At 37.9% G+C, this 20,865-nt stretch overlaps 1 protein-coding gene across 4 annotated transcripts in view; it reads left to right on the top strand.

Annotated features, from left to right (window-relative positions):
- The window catches only part of LOC138735679 (sodium/potassium-transporting ATPase subunit beta-1-interacting protein 3-like), a 178,980-nt gene extending 158,633 nt beyond the window's left edge, over positions 1-20,347 (top strand). For 2 of the 4 annotated variants that reach the window (XM_069883871.1, XM_069883872.1), the window contains 2 exons: positions 5,640-5,700; positions 16,586-16,674. In XM_069883871.1, coding sequence (XP_069739972.1) covers positions 5,640-5,700; positions 16,586-16,674 — 150 coding nt within the window. Of the gene's footprint in view, positions 1-5,639; positions 5,701-16,585; positions 16,675-19,135 lie in introns of those variants that run through there. The other 2 variants (XM_069883870.1, XM_069883873.1) reach the window with 2 other exon arrangements.
- The last annotated feature ends 518 nt before the right edge of the window (positions 20,348-20,865 follow it).

The following is a 20,865-nucleotide window of genomic DNA, read 5'->3' as shown; positions in this document are numbered from 1 at the left end:
CCCTTCCGTCAAGAAAAAAGACTTGCATTATGATAATGGTACAGTATGGAGAACACTAACTTGTGTATGAGAGTAAATGATTCCCCCATGGAACTCTTTTCTGCTAACAGAAGACAGCTCACGCCAGCTGTTGGACTGTAAGTTGAGTAGTTAATTATTATGGATAATGGATTATAATTAAAAGATATTTGAACCATAGATAATGTCTAAAGAATGTTACCTCACCAGCAATACATTATTGTGAAATCCAGAGGGAAAACTTGACAAATATTTGGATGAAGCATACCATATAATGTTTAGTTGTATTACTGCAAGAATTAAAATATTTATTCTATTAAAGGAAATTTCCATAGATTATTCCATGGGGCAGTATAGTTAGCATAGCAGTTTTAGCACAACCCTGTTACAGTACCAATGACCTGGGTTCAAGTCCCGTGCTGTCTGAAAGCAGTTTGTACATTCTCCCTGTGTCTGCCTGGGTTTTGACTGGGTGCTCTGGTTTCCTCCCACCCTCCAAAAATGTATGGGAGTTGCAGGTAAATTGGATGGCACGGGCTCTTGGGTTGGAAGGGCCTGTTACCTCACTGTACATCTAAATTAAATAATTTATTAAAATGGCAAATCAAATGCGAAACTTATCTCCACACTCATACTAACCAAGTTTAGGGTCTGTGTCCAATCATCCTGTGCCTTCAAAACTCAGAGCTGGGCTGTGAGGAGCAGCAAGGCTTATAAAGTGAACAATAATCTGGGGTACTGATGAGGCTTTGTCTCCAGAATGCCTGACAGCCCATAACTAGAGACTTGGGTCAGAGAATCATCTCGTCTTAAAGTTGCCAAAGCTCTACAAGAGTTTTTAAATGTTTCCCACACATTAAGACATTAAATATAAAAATAATTAGAAACATATTAGGATAATTTAATGCAGTAAAATAATTAAAAGAAAATAACCGAACAAAGCCTTTTCCTTGACAACCCTCAGGTCAATAACTCTGCAGTCATGGAAGGAATCAGGCCAACGTGCATGGGGTTGAGATCTGGTACTAAACTCCATATGGAGGCCATATGGCGAAACTTAGGTAATATATCTTTACCTCCATGTTCCCTGCATGTTTATCTGCTAATATATTGGGCACAAAAGACTTCTATTGCAACAATGACTGCCAATGCCATGTTATGTAATTCAATGGTGAATTCAAAGACAACAATCTCAACACTTCAATTTTTAAGGCAGTTATTTGTGGCAGGACTATTTGAAAGAAAAGTAAATAAGGTGTGCATCTCTTTGAAATATGGAATACACCTGTAGGTGCAGAAGTAGGTTATTAAGTCCTTTGTTCCTGTGCCCTCACGTGACACAGCAAAGTATGTGTGTAATATCTACATCTGAAATTTTATTCCATTGGTTTTATTATGTTACGATGTTGCACACGTAATAAGCACAGCAAAGAATGAATTTCTTTCCTGACTCTGTGGGTACACATAAAGTGGGCACTTAGAAAATGGAGTAACTAGCATGGTTTTTGATTTGTCAGCTTCAGACAGGAAAAGTATTCACCCATACTTTTGTACATGTCTTCCTCCTCATATCTTCAGTGAAGGAGCAGACCTAAAGAAGTAAACCATTTAGTTTATGCCAACCATAGTACATCCTATTTCTTGTCAATGGTGCCCTGCACCATCTGGAGGTCACCCTGTGAGTCATTTATTGTTACTCTCATGCAGAATGAAGAATAAGTTGCATAATTTTCTTTGCCACCTTTATTGTGACCAGGTATCCAGCCTTGACTTATTAATTCAGCCCTTAAGGTATGAATGAGCTTTGACTGAACTGTGAGTCAGTTTGATGAGGACTATTGTTATAAAACATATTAATCATTAGGTTCTGAAATGCATTTTCTGTGTCCAATAATATTATTAGATGTAAAAATATGCATTTATGTTCTGGAGGGTTAGGGTTAGGCCTTGCAAAATGAAACTTTATTATTTATCTAAGTAACCCTTAACTATTCAATCCTGACTGCAAAAATGCATCAGTGCTGACCAATTTGATAGCTCTACCAATGTAGACACTTCCATTAATTTCACTTATTCCAGCCCCTGCTCTGGGCACTAAAACATGAAATTTATATGCATTCATGTTTCATTCAGCATCTTAGAATTATTTTGACATGTGTTCAGAGGAGCTGAACATGCAAGGAAACTGCTCAGCAAGTTTTAACATGCTTAAATATTGGTGTTAAAGTACATAGAATACAAATCCTTAATTGTCTAGAGAAATGCAAAGTAGAATGGGATGTAATCATGGGGAGCATTAATAAGCAATACACTGCAGAGTCGATTTATGTGACCTGTCTAGAATTTCTTCAGAAAATCAAAGGTATCATGAAATCAACTCCATGAAATCAAGCTAAATTTTGACCGATAGCCTTGGAAATGTGCAATTATAGCTCATCAGTCACTGCATTATTGATTGTGAATTTGGAGAAGTCCAATCCATGCTGATAAAATGCAAATTGACTGGAGATGAGGTAGGAAAGGATGCACTGTAGTTCTCCAGCTGTGACCGATGGCTTGATGCAGTCATTTACAAAACAAGCTCATGCTTTCACTGATGCATTTGAGATTTTTAAAAATGTACCATTTCTTTTCAATTTCTGACAAGTTGCCAGGCAATGTAAATATCTCTTAACTAACTAATAATGGAACTGGTTTGCATTATTATCTACTTAAATTCTAATTACCAAAGGATGGGCTGTAACAAGAAGAGAAAATAAAAGAGATAATTGTCCATGTGCACACTTGTGACAGTACATTTTTTTTATATATGCTGGCTAGACACTTTGGAAAATTGCTGCTTGCAAGATCCTGTATAAGAGAACTGGTGGATGGACAGTTTTAGGCTGTCCACCTATGACTTTGCCGATTTAAGTGGATGAGACTTTTCACCACTACATAGAAACAGATATTGTATATTTCATTCTTTTTACATTGGGTTTCCTCTCAGTTTGAATTTTCAAGCCATTGATTTGCAGAACTGTTTATTTACTGTGGTAGTCAATTAAGGATACAAACTTGCAGAAAATGAATTAATGGACAGACTTTATTAAGGTCTGATACGACTTCAGCCAAGTGCAGTTACAAATTTTCTAATCATCTTTATTATTTAGTTATTCTGTTGAAATATTGGCAATACGTTATAATAACATTTACATTTATAAGGAACATTTCAGTTCCATCATAATCCCTTCCTCATAATGTAACGTAGCTTCCTGGATGTCATTGTAGATGAATTGTAGCCACCAATATTTCATTAGTATGCTTTTGCCCTTCCACATATTTCTCAAGAATACTTTATGGTGTATTTTCATCAAAGGGAATAAGGTAGGAGAGAGGCGGGGAATTAGAGTGAAAACTTTGTCAAGGAATTCTCTCTTCTCTCTTGTGCCTCTGGTAGCCACTGGTTTGTTTAGCAGTGTCAGCTGTGGATGTGGAGGCCAATCCTGGAACGGCAGGTTCTGCCACAGTTGCTGCAGATATAGGGCATCGTTGAGTTGTTGTCCGCTGTGCTCTTGGCTTAGCTCTCCGCTCTTCAAACTGGCTCAAGATCACTCTTTCGCCTTCCTCCATGAAGAGGACCTCGCCATTTGTGGTCGTCATCTGCTGTATCCTCCCAACACTCTGTGCTGATTTTTAAGGCTTTCATGTCGTGCTTGCAGAGGTCCTCGAAGCGAAGCTGGGGTTGACCAACGTTCCTCTTGCCTATTTCAAGGGATTACCAGATGACATTAAAAAGTAGGGAAGGAGATAACAATAGGGAGTGCCAAAGGAGGAGGGGGTGGTAAGAGTAAAAGAGAAGGATTGTGTAGGAGATGGGCTTAATGTTGGAGAAGATTGTTGAGGAAGGTTAGAGTGGAAAACCCTGTTGGCAATAATCGCAATATTAAAAATAGTTTTTGAGATCGATTGTCAGAGTAAATATGTGACATCACATACCCTGAGATTCCTTTTCCCACTAATTGGCAGTGCAAAAAACAAACTGCCCACAGTGTGCACATGCAACTATCAAATGTTTGTTCTAAGAATGTGCACTCATGGCTTACTCCTTGGAACAATGTGACCAATATTTGGTTTGGACTAAGCTGCAAAGAAACTTTGCATGAAGAGAAATGTTGTTCTGATCTTGATTGAATGGAATTCACGTCAGGTGTGGAAGGGTGATTCGCTTACAGGTATGTCCGGTTGAGTTTCTCAACAGGTTGGATTCCATCTCGAAACAGTTGCAAATTTAATCACATTTTAAGCATTTGAATTTCTAGGTTTTCCACTACAATGGATTTTTAACTTCCTTTCTCTTTGGGGTTCTTTTCTCAATTATTTTAAAAATTTATGATTAATTATTTATGTTTTCTTTTCTTGACCCAGTGTTATTAATGTTATTAGCAGTGGACTCCAAGGGTGGGGCTAGATTCTTAGAAAGAAAAAACATATATCGCGAAACTATTTTTTCCATTTTAATAACGTGGGTTCATGTCTACCTTGTTCACTGTTATTTATTTACTTTATCATTATTATCACATGTACCTATGTAATTGGTGTATGTAAAAAGATTGAAAAAGGAATTTCTAGACTTTCAAATGAACTTTTGTTTCTCTCTGTTGACCTGCCTGAAAGAGGATTGAATGTCTTCATCAAAATGGAATGTTTTTCCAGTTATCCACCCAGTTCAGCAAGTGGACAGACAATGACAATGACCTGCTACTATTTAGTTATGAATGAACACAAAGGCATTTCTAACTAAGTTTCTAACTATATTTCTTAAAATATAAACCAAAATATTATTAGTCCTGCCTACACTAACTGTCATCGACAATAGTAGCATGTGTTTTACTTGGCAGTCTGGATAGATAGACATTTACTACTAACTAATTGACAATTTTATTTATCCATAACATGTTGTGTTTAAGATATGGCCTTCACACTTTAGACAGCATTTCAAATATTGTTACTCATGCAAAACAGCTTCAAAGAAAACAGTTCTACCCTTCAGCTGAACATTTGTATGCAGTTTCATTTGGGCGTTGATTGACCTTCAGGTCTTACAAATAACAATGGTTTGGCAGATTTTTCTACTTAGGCCTTGACATCACAAGGAGTTGTTGAACACATGCCAGATTAGCAACTAAACATTATATCTGTTGTGCAGACCACCAGCTGAGAATACTGCAGTAGACAGGCCAGTTCTGACATTATTTTGCTGAAAATGTATCCTGGTCGGTGAAAATATACTATATTAAAACCTAAAGAAAATGGGGATAAAGACAAAAAGACTTGATTTATTATGGTCCTTCCTTGTTTTAATAGGCATATTGCACTTTCTATAATCTATATATGTTATTGCAAGCAGAATCAATTCTACACTATCAATTCTCTAGTTGGGTGATTGCACAGCAAAACTTTCTAGAAAATTAATCATTTACAGCTTTGTGCCAATATAAAGATAGCAAACAGGTTGAGGAGAATATTCAAGTGGAGAATATTTTATTGTATAAAACTAGAATAAAGATGGAGTGGTGGATACTTGAGAATAAATGTAGTTAAATTATCTTATTATTAAGCACTTCTTCTTTCCCTTGCAGCTCATTGGATTTGTCTACGCCTGTTATGTTATCAGTGTTTTTACAGAGGAAGAAGATAGCTGTAAGTAGTTGTGTGTGAAACTGTTAACTGGTTAATTGGAGTGAGGCATGGTATGTGTAAAATGAGCCAGCTGTAGCAGCTCTCAGTGAGAAAAGGAACTGGAATCACTTCTTTCAAACCCATGTGAATTATAGGGTTCACCTCCAATGACTTCTGGCATTGAAGAAGAGCTGTCAGTCACACAACTACAGCAGCTGCACCAAATCTCTCACTGATTAACATAACATAACATAACAATTACAGCACGGAAGCAGGCCATTAGGCCCTTCTAGTCCGCACCGAACCAAACACCCCTTTCTAGTCCCACCTCCCTGCACAATGCCCATAACCCTCCATCTTCTTCTCATCCATAGACCTGTCCAACCTTTTCTTAAATAATACAATTGACTCCCGGAAGCTCATTCCACACGGCTACCACTCTCTGAGTAAAAACGTTCCCCCTCATGTTACCTCTAAACCTCTGCCCCTTAATTCTTAACTCATGTCCTCTTGTTTTAATCTTTCCTCCTCTTAACGGAAATAGTCTATCCACATCCACTCTGTCTATCCCTTTCATAATCTTAAATACTTCTATCAAATCCCCTCTCAACCTTCTACGCTCCAAAGAATAAAGACCTAATCTGTCCAATCTCTCCCTATACTCTAGATGCTTAAACCCAGATTGGTGTGTGTGAGATGCATTATTAGAATACAAAAAAATATTATTCTAGCAACTTGTACAGATGCTGCATTTGAGTAGTTCTGTTTCAGTTTTATCGAGGAAAAATAAACAATGGATGCAAAAATAAAATTCAGAAAGCATTGAATGTCCATCCCCAGCTTCAATGTTGTTTGACAAAAGAGTTTGCCAGGCGAGAGAGAATTGCAATCACAAATGTAACAGGCAATTTCTAGGCCCTGGGCAAATGTGGGTTGGGGATATAACTGAAAGTCCAAGAATATGGATCTCAGTATTTTTTCCTTACTTTTGGTTTATCTATTTTGTTTCCACATTCAGGAATTCCTACTCAAATAGTTCCATCCTGTTCTACCTTCCATGCTAATTTTTTTTAAAAACCTATGCCTTTGATCACCTCTCTAATTCTTCTTGATGTCTGAGCCTGAACTTCATTAATGATACAGAACTATGTGGGCTATTTGTATGGAGGAGAATGTAAAGTTGTTTCAAAGGCGATGGAGCCAAACAAAAGATACAGGCAAGAATAATATGTGCAGTTTGATACAGAGTAATATGAGGTCATCCACTTTGATTGGGGGAAAAACAGAAGCAGGCTGGCTTTAAAAGGGTGACAGCTTGGAAAATATCGATATTTCCAGAGATCTCGGAGTCCTTGAACACAAGCCACTGATGGCCAACCTGCAGATGTAACAAAAATTAGAAAGCAAAGTGGTACACCTGTCTTCATCACATGAGGATTTTAAAACTGGAGTAAAGGTGTCTCAAAACAATTATGTGGGATGGCTGCGCTATTGCCCACTTAACATAAATGGAAATATAAGCATTGGAAGGAATCAAAAAATATTCTCCGGACTGGTTGCTGGGATGGCAGGTTTTCCATATGAGGAAATAAGACCTATATTTTCAAAGAGTTTGCAAAATTCTAATGTGTCCTCATTGAAAGTAACCAAATACATTCAATGCTCAATGGACAGATGAAGGGGTGATGTTTGCAGTGGGTCAGGGCTTTGGAATCAGAGGCCATAATCTCAGAGTAAATGTTCATAATGATTAAACAAACACTGCAAATGTCAATTGTGGTCCCTTATAAATAATTGGTATGTTTAGTATTTAGTGAATCAAGTGAAAGTTGTTTGATGTTCTCTAAAAACGCTGCTAGAGGTAACTTGATTCACTTCAATAAAATTGCTGTAATAATCAAAATAATAAATGGAAGGCAGCCATTGATCAGCATCTGTTGAAGCTTCATTAGTTGTTGAACTTCCAGTGGCCAGCAATTTCAATTCCCTATCCCATTCCCTTGCTGGCCACATGCACTGCCAGAATGAGACCACTCGCAAATTGGAGGAACAAATCCTCAGCTTCCAACTAGTCACCCTTCATCCGGGTGGCATTAATATTGACTTCTCTGGGTTTCATTAACCCCACCCCCCCTTCCCCCAGCACTCACTCACTCTCTTTCTTTCCCCCTTTTCCCTGTCTCCTTTCATACAAACATAATGAATTTTCACCTCTCCTCTTATCATATCTTTTGTTGGTCTGGAGACCTCCCCCAGCCAGCACAGTCTCCATTCTGAAATTTCCTTGTTTTTTGCTCATTCTGAATATTCCTTGAAAAAAGGGTTCAGGCCTGAAATGTCGGCAATACAGCTTTGTCTCCTATGGGCGCTGAAAGTCCGCCTGGGTTCCTCCAGCATTTCGGCGTGTTTTTACTGCAATCTCAGCATCTGCAGACTTTTGCGTGTTTCACTCTGTTGAACTTCAAGCCGAGTAAACATCACAAGGACCAGTTCAGAAGCAGCCACAGGTTGTTATTCAGTGAGGAATCAAATTGAGTCTCCTGAGTGTTTTTTTTAAAATGAACATAATGTACAAGGGAATCTATTGTTTAAAGAACAAGCAGTGAGATCAGGTGTTGCATAAAGAGCTAATGAGGGGATGTAGTTTAAACTCTTTATCATTAATCTTGTAGATTAATTTCACTCCGTGGTAAATTTGTTGGGGCGAAGTGCAGTATTGTGCAAGATAAACTGAAAATAAATCTCAGGACCACAATATTTTTCATGTTTCACTTTACCTTCATTTGGCATGTTATTTGAACAAATATGTCTTAGTGATAATTATAGTCTTGGATTACTTCTAATGTTTTTCTTAGACCTGAAACCATGTTAAACATAAACAATGTCTTCTAGATCTTCCACTTTTTCTTTTGAAAAAGTAGCATTAAGTCACTTCTAAATGACAAGCATTTACAAAAGTGCGGCGCAGAAGGTGTGTGGAAAGTGATTAAGTATGAGGACCGATGATCAAAGTTCATCAGCCAAAACCATTTTGATCATTAAAAATAGTTAAAACGTTATTATCTTGTGGGTGTAGCTACATATTCTATTTCTGCCAGTGGATAATACTCTTTTTTTTTTACGAGCTTTGTTAAAATCATTGGGATCCAAAGTTGTACATAGTGATCATCCTGCTTTAATATAATGACAATTGAACTTAACTGAGCAGTTGTTCCCAAAGTCACAATACCTTGTCTGAGCATACCTCTTAGTACTTATTTCAACTTATTCCTTAAAGCTGAAATAAAGATGGACCAACTGCTTCATTAAGACTCATTTGATATTTTCCTTATGTTGTCCAATTCTATCACTGGACATAAAAGGATCCTTCAACATTAAACACTCTTTGGTTTATGGAGGACTGCGGTGGATTGTGTTAAATTGTATGATACCTAATATCCATGTTTAAATAAGCTTTGCTGTCCACCAGAGGCATTATCATCATGCTATCAATTTCTATACCTAAGATGGGAGGTAAATTTGCATTTAGGTTTGGAATTTTAAAATAATAATTGCAAGTTTAAAATTATTTGTTGTAATAATGTACATGAATTAGAATTGCATCATACTGAGCTCCACTGTCTCTATCATTCAACTGAAAGCACTAACCTTAATGACCACAAAAAAAAGTATTCCTGATTCTAAAGAAATTGTTATGTCTGGTGATGTATCTGTTAACAATTCTTTTCCATAGAATTTCTTTGCAAAATGATTGCTCTTTCCATACTTGTTACATATTTTACGATTTCTATTTTTTTAATTACTCACTTAATGATTTTAACGTGCTGTCTGCCATATGACAAGACTTGTGTTTTTTTTCTAAGGTTTGGTTAGTTTCTCAAAACTACCCTTTCCCCACTCCCGTCTGCAAACCCAAACAGATCTGTCTTTGCGTATTTCTTCCTGTATAGCTGAATGAAGTTTTCAGTAAGTTTTCATATTGCTGTTCCAATCAAGTCACATGTTACTCCAGTTTCCTGGTTTCTCCTGTTAAACACATGCCCTTAAAAGGAAAGTGTTTGATCAGTTGTACAGACACAACTTTCTAACTACCTGTACTATCTTGTATTTATGCCTTCTTATCCGTACGAAGTAACCTTTAACATTTTCTACCCATCACAGTAAAATGTGTTGTTACCTGGATACTTTCCCATCTCCTGCTGCAACTTCATTGCCGCAGTGTAGTTTTGCCAAGCTTACTCAAAGATCCTACATTTTTCTGGAATATTTCCATAATGAATTTTGAAAAGAAGAACACTTTTTTAAGTCATAATATGCACAGAGTTTCATTTAGGAATAATTCTTAAAACAACATGGACAACTCTTAAACTGTTCACCAAAATTGACACCTTTAAACAATCACCTTCCACCTGTTGTAATTTCCTCTTTAGTCATTAAGGATATCAAAGGTTTGTTACAATGAGCATGGCCAACATTTGTTACAAAGGGAAATAATGTTTGATTGAAGATAAACTATATGACATTCAGTATCTAGTCATGGCCAGATTTTTTTTTGCTTCCTCACACATTAAAGAATTATCAGGATAATGCAAATTCAAACCTGACCAGCTATTGCCACATTGTTTACTCAGTGATGCCAGAATTTTTATTAAACAGATGCAGAACTGAAATGCCTGATTTAAGATCAGTTAACACAGGGGCTTAGAGAGTTGAGTTAAGACCATTCAGGGAATTGAACTCACAAGATTCTGGTTGTGAATCAGCAGTGCATTTGGCAATATATTTTATACAGATTCATCTTTCCCTAGTTCTGAAGTTAAATACTTTCGAACGGTTTGAGGAAAGTGAAACAACAAAAATCATCCAATTAAAAATCTCTAACAGTTCATTTAATGCCACTAGTTTTAATTATTTTCAAAATAATGTTTCTATTCTATATAAACAAAAGTTTTTTTTAATGCTGGCAATGAGCATGCCTGGCATCAGGACGGCGAGAAAAATCATAATTGCACTCATGAAAATCATGACTTCTAGCTACAGATACTTACTTTGAAAAATTGCCTCAATTTTTCCAAAGGTGTTTTGTAAAAACAAGGCCCTTTGATAGGTTTTGTAGGAAAAAGTTAACACTGAGAAGCAAATAATTATTTAAGCCTGTACGGAGCCAGAGGGTGATGATATTTGAAACACTTGGCGCTCTCTCTATTGTCTTCAGGATGTAGAGCTACTGAAGAAGTTGCTCACGGTTTTATAAGAAAGTCATCAGAACGTGGTTTTGTTTGGAGCAAGAAAAGAATCAACAATCTGGAGATTTATTCTTGAGAAAAAGCCATGGAGTAACTAGACAGCAAGATTTTAAATTATCGAGGGATTTAATAATTATAGTACGTGTGGAGAAGCTGTTTTCACTTCTGGAGGAGACCAAAATTAGTTTGTTTATTGTATAAGTACACTCAATGAAACAGCGTTCTCTGGTCCTTGGTGCAAAAAAATTCAAATACACACACATGCATAACACACATACATATGAATGATACATATGCTACATACACACAAATAAATAAATGTTGTTAAATAGTAGAGAATTTATCAGTTGTTCAGCAGTTTCACTGCCTGTGAGAAGCTGTTTCTCAGCCTGGGGGTCTTGGCTTTGATACTCCTGTATCTCTTTCGCAACAGGAGTAGCTAGAAAATGCTACATGTGGGTGGTATGGGTCCTCAACAATTTTGCGAGCCTTCGTCAAACAACGATCCCAGTGGATCACATTGATGTGGTGGGTGGGAGCAGGGGAGACCCCAGTGATCCTCTCTTATGCCCTCTTATGGCCCTATGACTGTACTCCAATCCCATGCTCTTTTTGGAAACTTTACTGCACTATAATGCAGCCAGCCAGTACACTCTCAATAAAGCTCCCATAGAAAGTTGACAGGGTGGTGGCCAGTAGCCTTGCCTGCCTTAGTCTTCTCAGGAAGTGTAGTTGCTGTTGTGCCTTTCTGAAAAGTGAGATGTTTCGTGTCCAGGATAGGCCACTTCTTAAGTGGCCTCCGAAGAACTTGGTGCTCTCCACTATCGAGCTATTAATGTGTAGTGGAGGGTGGTTGTCCCTGGTCCTCCTGAAATCCACAATCATCTCCTTTGTCCTGTCCAAGTTGAGACTCAGGTGGTTATTCTCGCACCATTTCATGAGATTTTCCATGTCTCCTCTGTACTGCGACATCATTGTTGCTGATGAGGCCGACTATTGCAACCTTCATGACTGTTGGAGTTGGATCTGGCAACGTAGTCATGGGTCAGTCGCGTGAATTAGTGCTATTTGTACAGGGCAGTCAGTAAGAATTTCATTGGGAGATCAGGAATGGTTGTTTTTCCCCCTGAATTGTTACAAAATGAAATTTGATTCCATAAATAGATGAGATGATCGGTACCGATATATTTAAAGGGACTTTAGATTTAAAAAAAGGATAAGATTAGCCCCATTGCAAGGTGACTTGGGTGGAATACAGTAAAAAATCACTGGAATCCAGCACCTACGGCGTTTAGTAGATGCCGGATGAGTGAATTTTCAGGTCGCTTGTGATTGGTGGAACTGACTACTAGGGGGGGTGACAATTTTAACCTTTTGTATTTTTTACCTGTTTATTTTCTATGATTTTTTTTTGCCGGTTACTTGAATTCTGGATATCGAGGATTTTACTGTATAAATATCAGGACAGGCTGTTTAAGTTGAATGGTTCATTTTTGCACTGTGCTTTTTGAAAAAATCTTTGTATTTACTTCACAGGGCCACTATACTTTTTATTACCCTAAAGGAAATGGTACATCTTCTTGATAGTTTTTATTTTCCTCAAGTATTGGCCAGTTTTTTTTTGTTCCGTGTTGCATAATTTCTCATTTTTACCCACGGCCCTTAAACCTAGGATAGAGCCATGTTATTAAACCAATACGTCACATCAGCTTGCACTGGTTGTTGGTCCCCAAAGCAGAGAGAAACATTGAACCAATGAGCAAAGTAAATCTGTACCACTATTATCTCGGCCACGTTTTACAACCTCTTCTTGTCTGCTTTCACAAAAGTTAACAACAGTCTTATTTTCTTGCAACTTTTGGCCTTACAGTTCTCAAACACCTTATGTCATTCAGCCCTGAACCATAAAATCAGGGGTCCCCAAACTTTTTAGACCCCTTCATGGAATACTTAATCCCTCCTCAACCACCAGGCATGGAAACCCGGCACTGGATGGAGGTGGGAGGGGGAACTACCAAAGGTACAAAGAACATATAGATCTTTCTTTTATGCTCATTCCGTCTTCTCATTTGCTCTCAACTTATTCAAAGGCCAAAGCCAAGTACAGACAACACAAATACACTGGGAGAGGTTGGCCCCCAATGCTGTAGGTGTAGGTCCATGGATCCACCCCTGCTTACCACAAAAGTTCAATCGACCTCCCCCTCCCCCCGGCATTATCAACCCTTGGATAGTCTCATCAACTGCCAGGGGTCGATATCGACCACTTTGGAGACCCCTGACGTAAATGCATCAGTGATGCTTTATTGCTCATCCCAGATGAGGGATGTCCATGTTCTGGAATAGAATTTTTTTCTGTTCATTAATACCACTAATTTTCATGCAGGTTCTGTATCACACAGTCAGGTATAAAGTTTTATATAATCCACAAAAACCTCTATTTATAGCAGTCCGGGAACATTTTCAGTACTCTATAGCTTTGCTGTTACACTGTCTAAAATTTAAACGTGAGAGGTAGGATGGGGTAATTCTATGGAACCATTCTTTCAGATTCAGTAAGAATCGGTATTGATATTGTAATTATAGTGTTGCCTTGCTGTTATTTTCCAGAGAGGACTACAGTAATTTGTGATTGCTAGCATCAAGTGTGTGCCAGAATAGTTCTTCTTCTTTTCTTTGGCTTGGCTTCGCGGACGAAGATTTATGGAGGGGTAATGTCCACGTCAGCTGCAGGCTCGTTTGTGGCTGACAAGTCCGATGCGGGACAGGCAGACACGGTTGCAGCGGCTGCAGGGGAAAATTGGTGGGTTGGGGTTGGGTGTTGGGTTTTTCCTGCTGGTTTAATTTATAAGGTTCATGGACTTGTGCAGACAGATGCAGCAGCAGGGTCCTCCCACCTTCCCCGCCCAGGCTCTACCTGCAACCATCCTGCTCCCTTTGTTCCTGAACTCCCTTAAAAATTGTACCAGTTTGTGAGAGATGGGAAAACTGATCTAAAATTATGAACATGAAGGAAACTAAAATTCATACATCAGTTAATGGCTGTAACCAGTACAAACAGGATGAGCTTGGGAATTAGGATGCAGGAAAGTCAGCACGATTAACCTAAGAATCTTCTAGTCTTTGTGACAAGACCATAAGACTAAGATAAGGAGTGGTAAGGAACAATAGAATGTAGGAAGTTGAGGTAGTCTGGATCAGATAAGGGTCTCCTAGCCCTGGACAGAAGTACCAAGTCCTACATATCTAATTAGCTAACCATACACAGATTTATACATATTAAATTAGCCAACCCTAGACAAGATGAGCCAACTCTGCATATCAAGAGACTGTAGCCCTGTGAATCAGGAATAAGGACAATAACATGAAGGGACACCCACAGGATACCCCCTGGTCCTCCAAGTATACTGAAATTGCACGTAGGGAGGCAGGATTGCCTAATGCCAAACCTCTCCAGCAGGAGGCAGAAGAATGTAAGGGGGAGGGTATTCCTATACTGAAATCAACTGTATAAAAGTTGGGTGAGCCCCAGTATATGTGTGTATTCCCAGGGTAAGGGGAAGCACCCAACTTTGCATTGTTGCTGTAATAAATGTTCTTTGTTCTCAATTTTTGTCTCGAGCAATTTCTTTAAAGGTACTTCTATTTCTAACAAATTGTAATCTGGTACTTTTAGGTAGTAATATCATGGCTAAGAGAGGAAATTAAGCCTGACTGTGTCATACTTCCAGTGATCATGTGATAGAGCATAGTTGACTAATCAGGTTGAAGTGATATTGCCAGTTTCAAGCTGACTTGCAGCAGTTTCTGCAATTGAGGCCCATTGGAAAGGAATAAATGAGATCATGTGAATAAACCTCACAAGGCCTGGGTTTGATTTCAGGTAGAGAATATCCGTGGCAATGCCTAAAAATGTCTTAAAAATGCTCTGTTACAGATATATTTCAAGGTTGCAAGTGCAGTGACCCTGTTGACTCTCTTGAAACGTTGAAGTCCAGGATAGATAGTAGGCAGTCCAAGTGTGGAAGTGTTATGCATTTGTGTGGATGAGAGTGTTCGACAGCAGGCTTCCTCATGCACTTATCAGGTGCCTATCTGTCCATTTCTTTGAAGACATGCATGTCTTTGTATCAGTGCAAATAAATAGACAGCCAGCATTTAGTTTATCTATTCTGGTAAAAGTGCTTCTTTTTAAAATCCTTGTTCTTTATTCTATACTAAATGCCACAATTGTAGATGTCATAAGTGCAGTTGATTTTAATGCAGTTGGACAAATAAGAAATGACGTGCCTATCATGTTAAAATAATCAATAGGCACTTTTACACATCTGCTGAAGAGCACAACATTTCAGGAAATGTTCTGCTCCGGTGACGGTGTAAGAACATTGATTATTTATTATGTAAATTTCATCCCATAATTTTTCCACTGGGACCCCCACGCATTTTTACAGGGCGGCTGCAGTGTAAATTGACCACAGCCACTCCGTAAGAAACAGGCCTAATGAATACGACGTTCCCCCTCCAACAAACTCCGCAACACAGGAAGGCTGTGTAAAAGTGCCCCTGTGTAAAAGACCACATCGGGACACACCAGAGGTAAGGATACTAATTTTTTTTGGATATCAACAAGATTCATCTTCCTCGACTCTTCTTCTGACCCCATTAGCACATCCTACTTCTTTGTCCATTCCCTTCAAATATATCTGTGGCATTTCCTTTAAACTACCCCCTGCTGTAACAAATTTCATCTCCTAAGCTTTCTGTGGGTCAATTTCAGCTGAATGTTGAAAGGCCTTGGTTCTCATCTCAAATGGAAATAATTATTTCTAAATCAAGCCTTTCATAATCCAGATTTTTTTTCTCTATTTTCTCCTTTTTACAAAATGGAACTCTCACTTTATACTAACATGACAAATCTGGAATGTTAACTATCTTCAATGTGTACAGCAGAATCTCAAGGTTTCTTCAACAGCACTCCCAAACCTTCAATCAGTGCATTAAGGCACCTGCTGTCCCACATCTTCATACTTTACAGCTAATTGCACTCTTTTCTATCTTGAAAATATTCCTATCCAGCAGCAGAGCTGGATTGCCCATTTTATGACTGCGGTTGTTCAAGAGGTGGTTCACTATCAACTGCGCACAAACATTTCGGGATTGGCATTAAGTACTTGCCAATAGGATTTGCTACGATCAGAAATGGAGTTATAATAACTGTCAAACATCAAAGTCAAATGCCACCTTGGCAACTTTAATCCCATTTGGAACCATACGATGCATCTTAAAATAGAGGGAATTGAAATCATTGATCTGTCATGCAGCATTCAACATTTCATTTGGAAAGTGTTTAGTTGCCTGCTTGAATTTGCAACATTGGCAATGATGTATCATGGTTCTTATAAGGTGTTACATTTGAATTACTGGAGCAGAACTCTTTCTGAACTATTTCAAAGAATACTTTCTCAGTTTATTGTAAAACTTGTAATTTTTTTAAAAATCTGCATTTTCTTGTACTTCCCCAACTTTGTTTAAGTTTTCATTTTAAATTCTTGCCCAGTTTGTTATATTTTTATTTAAAATTGCTGTTTGGTCACTTCTTTTAACCATGGAAAGGTGTTCTTCATACATCTTATTTATTTACAATTCTGTTGTGATTTCAGTTGATTTTATAGGTGGATTTGATTCATTCTCCGTCTACCATGTGCCTCAGAAACCCTCTCATGTACTTTTAAAGCCAATATATCTGTAAGTAATTACGCATGGCTTTTTGTACTGCAACATGCAATTTTTAACAGTTCTATTTTCCATTTTAGTAACCTTGCCTGAGTAAGAGCTGGACCTAATGGAAGGGGTACTGACAGATTTTACAGGATTTAATTTTACAAGTTCCTGCTCCAGTAGCCACTGATTTGCAGGACAGATTGGAAGGTTGAGTTTTCCCAAATGTTCAATTTGAATGAGGCATTATGGGTTTTAACAAAATCACATCCTTTCCCTTTGTCCAGATATAATGTCCAACTCTTTGTTTTCAGACTCGTTTCTTAAATTGTATTTTTTTGAAAACAAGTTTCAGTGTTGAAGAATACCCCTTGACAAGAGTTTTTTCAAAAAGAATATGTTTAGTTGACGGACACATCATGGAATGGACTTTCAATTGTATTTTTTTGAAAACAAGTTTCAGTGTTGAAGAATACCCCTTGACAAGAGTTTTTTCAAAAAGAATATGTTTAGTTGACGGACACATCATGGAATGGACTTTCAAAATATTTGTAACAGGTTGTATTTTGGATCAAGACTCAACTACATCATTTAAAAACTGCTGATGGATTTAGGCTGAAGTTTAATGATGGTAAAAACCAATTTGTACACATGGAATAATTTGTGTGCAAAAGGGCTATAATCTTAGTAGTTTAAAATGTTTGAAGGATGCACTCACTGTAAGTTAATTCTGAGATTTGTTTTGACCACCCTGGTCCTGATGAAGCTCTTGTGTTGCAAGGGTCCATTCCAGTCAGATGGTTTGAGTTAGGTTCGATACATTCACCATGATCATCATTTGACTTTGCAGTGTTCAAGATCCAATCTATTGTTATGTAATAAAAAGTGGCATATGACACAAAATTGCTGTTGTCTGCTGGAAGACAGACAGGTATACCATCGGCAGAAATTGCCAGTCAGAGAAAGAGAAGCAAAAGAGAGTTCCCCCTACAGTCACTGAGTGTCCGTGGACTCACCTCCAGCCTCACAGAGCCTGATCCATCGGAAATAATAACCATATTACAGATAAAACCATTCCTAGAGGATATGTCCTGAATATTCAATTTTATTTGATCTTTTCAGCCTTGGAATAAGGGAAAGAATATACCCAGATGAAAAATGGAACACAATTCTGATAACTTAATACCACAGCTCCTCAAATATTAACCATCCAAAGGACTTTCCTCAGATCTCAATTCCTGGCCTATATTTCAGTCCTACTTTCTCACCTCACATGATTGCCCACTAAAATATTGTCACTGGCGATGGATTTTGCCGGTTATTATCTGGACAGCATCACCTAATCGTCAACTCTATGAAATTTAATATTGGGGAATGGTGAGAGACTTCTGTAAAGGTTAAAATCTTGTGGTTTTTTTAAAACTCTGTTAATTTTGTTCTTGTCTCTTGAAGAGTTATTGTTTGTAGTGTTACCGTAGTAATAATAACCCCCTCCCCCCCCAAAATCCCAGAGACACTAGATTTACAACCTTCCATTTTACAGGTTGTGGTCAAGCCACGAAAACACATGTAGTCATCAGAAATTAACAAACACAACCCTTGACCCCCCCCCCCCCGGGGAGAAAAGCATTCCCATTAAAACAAGAACACTTCCCCACACAAAGCCTCTTCTTCAAAAAAAGGGAAAGAGAAAAGGGAGAACACGCCCCCTTATACATCAAAAATTCATTTCAGCAAGTCTTCTTGTACAGATGGATGAACTTCAGCAAGTCTTTGACATATTCTTTGGCCTGGACATAATTAGTGAAAAAGACATTCTGTTGATCTGGCAAAAATCTTTTCAATGTGGCTGGATATAGTGTTACCATAGTGACTACGATGTAATATGTCGTAATATCTGCCAAGACTGTCGACTTGCTCATTTTTCTTCAGGACGTGAAGAAGCATGAGCACGAGAATTTTTTCTTTCTGATGTTCCAAACAGTTGATTAGGGTCATCCTAAGGTTTGAGCAAGTCATTAGTCTGGCCGGATATTAGGAGATATTACATCATATGGTAACACTACAAAAAATAGCTCTTAAAGAGACAGGCACAAAATTAACTAAGAGTTAAAAAACACAAGGTTTTAACCTTTACACCTTTCACTAAATGATTACACAGATGGGAAAGTCCTCAAGCCTCATTGCTTCAACTCACAAATGGTTGAAGTTGAGTCTTTCCTGTTGTGGGATTGGGGACAGCAGATTGATTAAGATTGAGCGTAATCCACCTCGTGCCCACCAACGTATGGTTCAGGTTGTTAATAAGAGATTCTGAGCAGGAAAATGTTCCCTCCTCCCCATGAACCAGCAACACTGTTCCATATTACCTGATCAAGACTCCAACCACAATCCAAAGTTGTTGAGAAAACAGAGTGTTTTAAGTTCAGGAGGGAAATCTTTAAAACATAAAATCCAGTTGACTTATAGCACGGTCTCTTATTTCTCCGCAGGTCTACGTAAATGAAAAGACTCTTCCACAACAAGCTCTTCAGCTATCGAAGATCTCTGCTCCAACTATGAAGTAACAAAGCACCAGCTCATCTGATTCTAGTCATCCCATTCCAAAACAATTAATTTTTTGCATATTGCCTCAATTTCTGATAGAAATGCTTTTTCAGTTAGATTGACATTATTCCCCTTATCTAGATTTAAGAATTGCCCATCTGAAAGGAGAGGTCAGGGAATTCAAGCAGTGGCAATATGTTTGCATAGCCATTGATGCATATTAAGGAAAGATGGGGAATTTAGTAATTTTCCTATTTTCCATACCCTGAAAGTAAAGGAGGTCAACATTGGATCCTGAAACAAGTTGGTTTACTCTTCAAATTGCTAAATGGCCATTCATCAGAAGAGCTATTCATTTCCTTCGGATGGAGAAAAATATTGTTTTAGCAGAATTGTTGTTCCAAGTTTGTTCCAATTTTATTTCAAACAAGAGATTCTTCCAATTTCATTCAAGTTTTGATTTTTGAATTAGATATTTCCCATAATATTTGACCATGGAATTGTTTTGAATTCCGATATATCAAAGTCCTAATTTGATGAACCCTGTGCTGGTTTTCAGCTCTTGTTCCATTGTTAAGGACAGCTCTAGAGAGAATGGCAAAGAAAAGTTAATATTTTTGAGAATTTGAACCATCTTGTGGCAATAAAACAACAGCTGATGTTTACACAACATTAACATCAGCACTTTCCCCATTTCATGGAAACTGCAGAACTTTGCAAACTAATTTGAAAGAAAACATACTGGCCTGTGTATAATGCACAACATTAGATTCTGCCACGCCATCCTGAAAGAGGCTCAAAACAATTGCATGATGTTGCTGGCTGGAACTGCATAATGAATATTTGAAAGATCACTGATAAAAAGAGATATTGTGCAAGACACAATGAAGAAGGCAACACTGTCTTAAAAAATGCTATACAATTTCACACCATTGCAGTCCATTAAAAGTTTTAATTTACTACAATAAAATGGAAACGTGATTCAACTATTCAAAGTACTTCACATTCAGTCTTGTGATCTATACCTAGTCAATATATAGACTTTTCAAGAAAGATGTGCCATGTAGTTTAAAGATTAATATTCTGTTTTGAGGATTTGTCAAATTTGGATTGTCACGCGTGTTAACGGGGAGGTTAAATAAATACCTTTGATAGTACAGATTTATTACTTCTCTCTCAGGTTTCCGATTTCTTTTTGAAATGACTGGGTCATCTTTCATTGATTTTTCTGATGTGAACATGTTAATTCACTGACACTATCCCTCAGCTTCCAGCAACATGTTTAGGAATAGTGCAGTGAAGTATGTTTATAATGTCCCTGTCTTCTGCCTTTTGTTGTAATTGAAGTTAAATTCACTGTATTGTCCCATGAAATATGTAAAACATAATGAGAAATGCCACTGAAGGAGCATCTGCTCACTGAAGGAGTAAACAGTATCTGCTGTTTTTTGCAACTTCTTAATTTAAAAGAAAAATGGGGTGGGAAGAGGGATGCAGAAGCAGATCTTGGTGTGCGGGGATGAGAAAGTGTCGATTCTGGTAACGTTACATTTAAGCTACTTTTTGGAGAACGCTGCCATCACCTGGTCAACAAAATATTTACACGGGAGTCATCAGAAATCTGCCCTTTGTGCTAAGCTGTCCTTAATTACCAGCTGTTAGAGCATCAGTGGAT

This window comes from Narcine bancroftii, chromosome 6 (assembly GCF_036971445.1).
Source record: "Narcine bancroftii isolate sNarBan1 chromosome 6, sNarBan1.hap1, whole genome shotgun sequence".
Taxonomy (NCBI): Eukaryota; Metazoa; Chordata; class Chondrichthyes; order Torpediniformes; family Narcinidae; genus Narcine; species Narcine bancroftii.
Note: the sequence above shows the minus strand (reverse complement) of the source record. Positions and strands in the feature narration are given on the sequence as shown.